At 38.8% G+C, this 9,548-nt stretch overlaps 1 protein-coding gene across 1 annotated transcript; it reads left to right on the top strand.

Annotated features, from left to right (window-relative positions):
* Positions 1 to 3,847: 3,847 nt before the first annotated feature.
* LOC121992723 (probable cysteine protease RD19D) lies at positions 3,848 to 6,413 on the top strand. Its single transcript, XM_042547257.1, has 3 exons — positions 3,848 to 4,606; positions 5,587 to 5,706; positions 5,786 to 6,413. The coding sequence occupies exons 1-3, from the start codon at positions 4,169 to 4,171 to the stop codon at positions 6,314 to 6,316; spliced, it is 1,089 nt and encodes a 362-aa protein (XP_042403191.1). The 5' UTR covers positions 3,848 to 4,168; the 3' UTR covers positions 6,317 to 6,413.
* Positions 6,414 to 9,548: the final 3,135 nt, after the last annotated feature.

Genomic DNA, 9,548 nt, shown 5'->3' with positions numbered 1-9,548 from the left:
TCTCCTGTACATTAGCTGGAATGGTGTTACGTCGATCACCTCCTTTAAAGTCGTGCAAAGTGCCACAAGACACTTGAGAGCTCGTCAACCCAGTTACCTCCTGTGTGGTCGAGCTGAGTTCGTAAGCCTATGAGTATATCTCAGTTTGTAACCTCCGCCTGACCGTTGTTCTAGGGTAGGCGACTGAGGTGAACGTCTGCTGGATGTCATAGCCTTCGTACCACTCTCGGAGCTTCAAACCTGCGAACTACCTTCCATTATCCGAGATGAGCCGGCAAGGGATGCCAAACCGATAGAGGATGTTTTGCCAGATAAACTTGATGACCATCTGCTCAGTTATCTTTGCCAGGGGTTTAGCCTCCACCCATTTTGAAAAGTAGTCCCCAATAACGAGTAGGAACCTTCGCTGACCTGTTGCCATGGGAAATGACCCCATGATGTTCATACCTCATTGGTTGAACGGGTAAGATACCGTGGATGACTTCATCTCTTCGGTCGGTCGATGCGAAATATTATGATACTTTTGACATGACATGCATGTGGTTGTCGCCCGAGCGACATCCTCTTGGAGAGTTAGCCAGAAGCATCTGGTCAGCTAATCAAGTGGACAACTGAGCTAAGTGAGTTCAACATCTAATACCAGCCCCGAACGGCGATAAAAGTTCAAGCCTTGGCTGATTTCATCACAGAAATCCAGAGCAGTGAGTTAGAAGCCACTCGGGGAATATATGTGGATGACTCTTCCACCCGACAAGGCAACGAGATCGATATCCTGCTCACTTCCCCAAGGGAAGGCCGAATGCAACTTTTCGTTCGGTTGGATTATCGTGCCACCAACAATGAAGCCAAGTATGAAGTCTTGATAGCCGGCTTGCAAGCAACGAGGCATGTCGGAGCCACAAAGGTCTTCATTCACTTGGACTCCCAGTTGGCCGCCCAACAGCTGGCAGGGGTGTTCAAGATTAGCAACCCCCGACTCAAGTTATATACAAAAGCCTTCGAGAAGTTAAAGATAAATTTTCAAGAAGTCACTGTACAGAAGATTCCTCGATCGGATAATCAAGTAGCAGATGAACTGGCTAAGTTAGCTAGTTCATTATCACCGGTCATGATTAGTCGGCCGATCGAACAGTTTTCACTGGTGGCGCACATCGATCGGATGGAAGGAGTTGTCTTTCCGAGCGACTAGAGAATACCATTAATTGAATTTCTCCGATTGGGAAGTACGCCGACCAATTGGAAGCGACATGTCTATTAAAGAAGAGGGCCAGACATAAAGGATACTCTAGGTATGAAGAAGGCAAGATTTATCATTTTCTTGATTACTCATTGTGTTTCTGATTTTGACTTGAGCGTCGGAGGGCCAACGCTAGGGACCCTTCCCTGATTTGGTTTTGTTTTGCATGATTGAAGTCTTCATCCCGTCAGCAGTCACTCAATCCCCGACTTTCCAACTTCCTTCATTCGGACAGGATCATATACTATTCTCTCTACGATCAAAAACCTCTATGCAACTCTTTGATTGATCCTACATTACAAATCACATTTATTTATTTATTATTATTTTCATTTAATATCTCTATATAATTTTTATTTAATATTTTAATTAATTATGATCTTTAATTTATTTTTTAAATTTATAATTAATAAATTAATAAATTTATGATTATTAATTTAATTTAATTTATAATTTTTATTTAATATTTATTAACTTATACATTTTAATTTAATTATAGTCATTTATATATTTTCTTAACTTATCTCAAATATATTTATTTTAAAAAAACTTTAATTATTATAAAAAATTTATGAAATAAAATATTATAATTAAATGTTTCATAAAGTAATTTATTTTTTAATTATTTTAAAAGGTCAAACATGCAATTAAATCATAGAATCATTTTAGGTGTAAAAAAGATCCTCTTTGGTAAATGTATAAATATATTATCTTTTTCTACCCAAATAAGTTAATTTGAAGTATTAAGTTTTACAAATACAATATGAAAATCTATTTTATATTTGATTTTTTAAATCTGTTCTTAAATAAAAAAATCTTAAATCTTATCTACACAATCATAAAAAAAAAAAATGTTGAAAATTTTCAATTTTACAAATTTTTGACAAAATTTACATGAGAGATGCTCTTACACAGTGACCTTTTAACTGAGGCACAACCATTGGTGAGGAATTTTAGAGCCAACTGTGAAATCGTTGCCGTGTGATCATGGATTCTAATATACAGTCTCTTGCAACGCAAATAAACGGTGTTTAATAGACCGTTTCCAGTATATATAAGAAGTTCATCCACCGGACAACCTTTATAAACATTGAACCTTCCTTATGAAATCTGAAAGAGTCTTAACATTATGCTTTTCTAGACTAAATGCTAAAATGAATGTATTTCAAAAGGTATTTCTTATTCACTGAACAGCTACTATTAAAATTTATTTATATTCATTCAATATACATAAGATTAATTAAATAAAAAATCTTGAACAACTCGTTAAATTAAATAAATAAATTTAAATTAATATGTGTTCAACTCGTTAACATTCATGAACAATATTTATTAATAAATTTTTTTAATATATTAAATAAATAATTAAATAAAATAAATAAATAAATTTAAATTATCAAATTCAATAACCAATCAAACAACTAGAAATTTCAAACAATTAAATAACCTTGAATCTTGAATTGAAAGCTCAATAACATCTAAACGAACCAAGGTCAAGCCAAGTTTGAATTGAGAGCTCGATAACATCTAAACGAACCAAGCTCAAGCTAAGCTTTAAACAAGCTCAAGGTCATAAAAAAAATAAACCAAGTTAAGCTTGAATACTCATTTCAAAAACTTAGTTTGCTCGAAGCTTGATACAGCTCGATTCGATTATCTAATCAAACAAGTTTAAACATCCAAATCTCAATTCACCTCGACTCGTTTACAGCCCTAACCACAACTAGCATTCAAGAATGCCTAATGTGATTTGAATCGTCGTTACATGCAAATGGGCCCCGCTATTTAGGGTAGGGATCCTTTGGTCTCGGATTCCTGGATCAGTCCTGGTCCCTTTCTCATTCATTGATTGGATGAGCTGGATCCCACCTATTTAACAGATCCTCCGCTATTTACCATCGCACCATGCCCAGGCCGGGGATCACTATTTGGCATTCTTGATCTCAACTTGTGCTCACTAAAAAAACTTGGCTAAAAAAAACTTTTTTCCGGATATTATGCTCACAATCCATCAAACACATCAAAGAGCATCCACAAATTGCATTAGAAAGCTTGACAATCGGATATAAACCAGAATGAGAGATTCTGATATGTATATTTCAAGTTGAATGAAATCTAAATGATTAGGAAAAAGATAGACATTGATTTGAACAATCGGAAAGTTGCAAGCATGTAAAACCGCAGTAATCATGATAAAAATTGTTTTTTATGTATCTGTTCAAAACTTTTTCAAATTGATTTGACTTGGATTTGGAGTGAATTGTGGCCAGATAATCTTTCTCTTCCTCTCGATCGCTTCGGAGATTTCCATGGGCATGTACTTCTCATCGTGCTGCTTCGCCAGCACTTCAGTGGCGTTGAGGAAGCCCTCGAGGACGAGTCCACGGAGGCAGAAGCGGTTCCTGGTGGGATTCGCGGCGAACTTCTCCATGGCATCGGTGAAAGTGCTGATCACGATGAACCGGAGACGCGGCTGAAAATGATCGGCCGGAAATGGGGGCGGGGTGGGGTGAGGAGAAAGGGCCGGAGGTGGAGGATGCGACGGTCGAGAGGAAGAGGGAAGTTGTACGAGGCGGAACCGCGTGGGCGAGGAAGAGTGAGGAAGGGGGGCGAGAGACTTGTGTTTTTGTATTTTCCTCGGTGACGGGATCCGACCCACGGCCCATAAATTTCGTGGCCCGTCTCCTTTTCGCCTTCTTTCGCAGCGCCGTTCCTTCGGTTGCAGAACAAGCCACGCCATGGCGACGACACGTTCCCTGCGCACCTCTTCCAGGTGTTACCTTCTCCCTCACCCCCGCTGCATGCCGCTGCTGCCTCAGCCGCCCCCGAAATCGCCAGATACGAATAAGATCGCTCTTTCCCTTCTCCAATCCCTATCCCCATTTCCGATCCCTTACTGGCAAACCAACGAGCTCTTGCAGCAGAGAAGCAATGGCTCTGCGCACGCCCTTGACCTTCGCTGCTGCGCTCTTCCTCCTGATCCTCTCCGGCGGAGCATCTGATCTCCCTGAAGACTCCCAGATCCTCCAGGTGACCGATCGCCGGCCACTGGGAGCCACGGAGCTGCGTTTCCGGGCTTTCTTGCAGAAGTACAACAAGGAGTACCGCAACCGGGAGGAATACGCGCACAGGATGGGAATCTTCGCGCGGAACCTCGCCCGGGCGGCAGAGCATCAGGTGCTTGACCCCACCGCCGTCCACGGGGTCACGCCCTTCTCCGACCTCACCGAGGCGGAGTTCGAGGAGGCCTTCACAGGGTTGGTGACCCACCGCCCGGAGTTCCCCACCGCGGCTGTCATGGAGGTCGACGGCCTCCCCTCGAGCTTCGATTGGCGTGAGAAGGGCGCCGTCACCGACGTCAAGATCCAGGTAATTTAGACTCAAAAAGGGCGACACTGACAATTATGCAGACCTTCCAGTATAGCATCTGTTGTTTTCTGATGATTTTTTTTTGCTAGTTTCATGAAAATTCACACTTCTTAAAAATTATTTACTTTAGTCCACAAATGTTTTTTTATGAAGTTTATCTTCTGGATCTTACGTTTCTATCCTTTATCTTATTCCAATTCATTCAACTTATTCCTGCCGCTAGATTGGCCATCACCAATCATGATTCTATCATAATAGTTTCAACTTTTGTTATCACACTGCACAAAACAGACAAAACAGTTCATGTTCATCGAATTTCTGTGAGTAACAACAGATCTTTCATGGACAATGTAGATATCATCAAAGTGATTAATTTTTAGTTGATTTATAGAGGTGTAGTTTGATGCAGAGTGTCGGGTTCTTTTGGTATTCAAAGTCAGCATTGGTTAACTCTTCTTATTGTTAACATTTCTTCTACATGCATGAACAACAAATTGAACTGGAGGAATGCGTGATCTATAATACTGATCTTTTAGGTGATATTTTTCTATAGTCACACATTTTTCTTGTTGGTTGTAAGGGACAAAAAATTGTGTCGTTAGACTATCTAGTGTATATAGCAGCAGCTACTTATTTTTTCTAGATTGTTTATCTTCTATAAGGGAAGCCTTGGCGCAACCATAAAGTTGTCACCGTGGTCCAAAGGACACGGGTTCGAGTTAACAGAAATAACCACTCGCAAAGCAGCCAAGCGGGAAGGAATCCACATTGGAAGGAGCTTCGTGCAATGGATGCCCCATTCATTGTTTATCTTCCATCTAATGTCAGCATCTTGATAGTAACCAGGAATTTGGATTTGGCCATGCATCAATGCTCCATGAACAATATCGGTTTTGTTGGCACAGATGTAGCAAAAGATTCTGTTGCATGGCTCCACAGACTGATTTTTTTTTTTTTTAACTCAGTGCAATTTGATGCAGGGTGTGTGTGGATCTTGTTGGGCATTCAGCACAACAGGAGCTGTTGAGGGGGCAAACTTTCTGGCTACCGGGAAGCTTATCGGCCTCAGTGAACAGCAGCTCATCGACTGCGATCACACGGTTGGTTGATCATCAAACTATCATTACATGCCATGCTTCTTCTCCCATTATTACCGATTGTTAAATCATCAAATAACAGTGTGATGCGGTAAAGAAGGAAGAGTGCAACAATGGCTGCCGAGGCGGGCTGATGACGAATGCCTACAACTACTTGTTGCAATCCGGCGGCCTCATGGAGGAGAAGTCCTACCCTTACACCGGTCGGCAAGGCGAATGCAAGTTTGACGAGGGAAAGATTGCGGTCCGTGTGACCAACTTCACGGTCATCCCCCTCGACGAGCAGCAAATGATGGCTAATTTGGTCCGCCACGGCCCCTTGGCAGTAGGATTGAACGCAGCATTCATGCAGACGTACATGAAAGGCTTGTCTTGCCCATTGATCTGCCCTCGGAAATGGATCAACCACGGCGTGCTACTGGTGGGATACGGCGCCAGAGGGTACTCGATTCTCAGGCTGGGGTACAAGCCCTACTGGATCATCAAGAACTCGTGGGGGAAGCAGTGGGGCGAGCAAGGGTACTACAGGCTCTGCAGAGGCCTCAACATCTGTGGGATCGATAGCATGGTCTCTGCTGTGGCAGCAACATCATCATCATCATCATCATCCTAAATAACTTGGATGACTTTGTGAAAGGATGAAAGGTGTTGTTGTATTTGCAGTAGTTTTCTTTCTTTGACATTTCCAAATGCAGTGCTTGGCTTTGCAATTCGCGGTGCGTTTCTTTGTGTGTTCTTCGTGGAGCTGTGTATTTAGTAATCCGTTGCTTTTCCAGTTTCAATCCTAATTTGTAATGTAAATCAGACATTCTTACATCCCATATATATATATATATATATATAGGTTTTTATCCTGTGTGATGCCGGTAGAGCTACTTGCGTGGACGACTCTCATATTCGGAGGCGTCTTCGATCATTGGAGCCACCTCTGCATGGGGAGCCGCCTCCGCAGGTAAGAGGCGTCCATGTGTGTCGTCCATCAGTGTCGCCCAAGTTATCAAAAGTTTATATAGAGAGAGAGGGAAAAGAAATGATGTTGAATATAATTAGTAATATATGTTTAGTCCTGTATTGAAAAAAGAATTCAATACAAGTTATTAAAAGATGTGTATTAAATATAACATATTTGATTGATGACTAAATGGAATATATATATATATATATATTAAAAGATGTGTATTAAATATAACATATTTGATTGATGACTAAATGGAATATATATATATATAAATTCGGTCACTTAATTTTGAATTTTAATTTTAAATTAATCATTTCTTAATGAACAAGTGTGATGGTTAACGTGTTCTTTCATGAACAGATGTCTCAACAACCTTTTTCAAAGGTTATATCGTTCATTCTATATATATCCTTTTAACATCTTCTCCAGTAATCATTTTTTATTCGTTAAATTATTTTGGGGGAATTTATAAATTTATTGTCCATAAATTCTATTTTATTTTGAGTATCCTAGAAAGAATTTATCATTAACCCAATAGTAATATAGTGGGGAAAAATTTTTCTTAAGAAAAGTGATTCACTCTTAAACAAAAATTCCTTAAGAAAAGTGATCCACTTTTAAAACAAAGTTCAGTCATTGAATTTTCTTCTAACAATCTTAAGAAAATTTTTAGTTCGTTTTTCAAAGTATGTTTTTGATGCATTCAAGTTGGACCGTTTCGATGAGACAAACTGTTAGAATGTATACTAAAAGTCTAGTTTTTTGTATAAACACTTGGTTTGAAATAAGAATCACATTGGTCAAATATCTGCATTTATGTTAAATATAGTTGTCCATTTAATTTATATTGTAGATAACATAGTGTGAGGTGCCACACAGAAGATCATATTATCCGTTCCTTATAAATTATAAATAGTAGCTCACAACCAAGATGGAATGGGACAAACCATTAGAGTGGTTGTAGTGTAATTTGGTATTAGTTTATCTTAACTATAAAATTACACTAGTACATTAGGTGTGTATTGAGCAGGACCATTTGAGGTAGTTCTTTTTATACTGACTTAATAAAAGAACAAGACCTCTGTTATTATGGAAGTGTATGCTCTTAATCCCGATATAATAACAAGCATGTATACTTATTATTTATTTATTTAATTTATCAATGGGTGAGATTTAGTTTGATAAATCAATAGGCCCGATAAGTTACGAAATAATATTATTTATATGGTGTGTTGTTGATTATAGAAGGAAATTGTATCCTAGTAATCTAGGTTGATAATGTCCCCTTGAGGACCTCATAAGGATTGTCATGTAAACCCTGCAGGTGGACTTAGTTCGACATGATAATAAAGTTGAGTGGTACTACTCTTAGAGCTAGATATTAATTAAGTGAGTTGTCAGTAACTCATTTAATTAATGGACATTCGATATCTTAAGCACAGGGAGATTAATGCACTCATGATAAGAAGGAGCCTATAATGTAATTTGGGATTGGTGCGGTAGTTCAATAATAACTCTTTAGTGGTATGAGTTATTATTGATGAACTTGAGTTGGGTGTTCGGGGCGAACACAGGAAGCTTAAGCTCATCGGGAGACCAAAACCAATTTCTCCTCTCGGTCCATGTTGTAGCCTCTATAATGTCTTGTATCTACAAAGTCCACTTCTTACCTAAGTAATGGGTCGGACACATTCTTGCTTGGAGCAAGGGGGCCGACCAAGCATTATTTTGGAGCTCATGTAGTGGTCGGCCAAGCCATGCTTAGTGACCAAGCATGAGGCCGACCATTGGTAAAGGAAAAAAGGAAGTTTTGTTTAAAATAAAATTTTGTTAAAATCTTTCCTTATTTGTAGTTATCTACAATGGTTAAAATTAAGAGAGATTTTATTTTGTTAAAATATTTCCTTTTTTTAGTTAAAAGAAATATTTTTATTTCCTTTTATAGCCATCCTCATGGTTTTAAAAGAGAGTTTTAAAATTTTAAAATTTTTCCTTTTATAGCTATCTATAAAAGATTAAAGAAAGATTTTAATTTTGTTAAAATCTTTCCTTATTTGTAGTTATCTATAATGTTTAAAAGAAAGATTTTAATTTTTGATAAAACTTTCTCTTTTTGTAACCATGATTTAAAAAGGAGAAGTTTTAATTAATCTTTCCTTTTTGGTAGTTGTCTATGTGTTTTAAAAGAGAGAGATTAATTTTAAAACTTTCCTTTATTGCCATGTACAATAGGAAATTTAGAAAAAAGAGATTTTAATTGTGTTAAAACTTTCTTTTTTAAATGGGAGGCCACAAATAAAGAAGTTTTAATTATGTTTAAAACTTTCCTTTTTTGACATGATCAAGGATTATAAAAGAGAGGTAGAGGGTGCCTCATGGAAGGTGGACAACCCTATTCTCTCCTCTCTTTTCCTTGGTGTGGTTGGCTCCCTTTCTTCTTATCCTTACTTGTGGCCGACCCTCTCATCCCCTCATCCATCAAGGGTCGGCGGCACAAGAGAGGTTCATCTTCATCTAGATCCGAGGGCATACAAGGGACCTCTCTTCCTCACCTTGGGCTGGAGGCAATTTCATTCTTACTTGCGAAGGTCGGCGGAACAAAGAGAGGAAGAAAGCTTGTGTTCGGTTGCTTGGAGGAGAAGAAGAAGAGAAGGTAATTTCCTATTTTGGCATCCCTTGGTGGCTTGAGAGTCTTGGAGAAGAAGAAGTGGTTCGAGTGGATTCCATCTTGGTAGATCGTTGCCCACACAACGTCCAAGAGGAGGAGAGGAATACAACAGAAGATCAAGAGGTCTTTAGCTACAAAGAAAGGTATAACTAGTTATTTGTTTCCGCATCATAACTAGTTCATGTTCTTTGTATTGATCTTGAAAAACCAAACACAAGA

The sequence above is a fragment of the Zingiber officinale genome, chromosome 6B (assembly GCF_018446385.1).
Source record: "Zingiber officinale cultivar Zhangliang chromosome 6B, Zo_v1.1, whole genome shotgun sequence".
Classification (NCBI taxonomy): Eukaryota; Viridiplantae; Streptophyta; class Magnoliopsida; order Zingiberales; family Zingiberaceae; genus Zingiber; species Zingiber officinale.
This window is presented reverse-complemented; position numbering and strand designations above follow the sequence as displayed.

Bases quoted from the DNA above. Each gene is read 5' to 3' on its own strand.
- LOC121992723 (XM_042547257.1), top strand. From the start codon at position 4,169: ATGGCTCTGCGCACGCCCTTGACCTTCGCTGCTGCGCTCTTCCTCCTG. The intron at 4,607-5,586 runs GTAATTTAGACT...AATTTGATGCAG, and splicing joins TCACCGACGTCAAGATCCAG to GGTGTGTGTGGATCTTGTTG. The intron at 5,707-5,785 runs GTTGGTTGATCA...ATCAAATAACAG, and splicing joins TCATCGACTGCGATCACACG to TGTGATGCGGTAAAGAAGGA.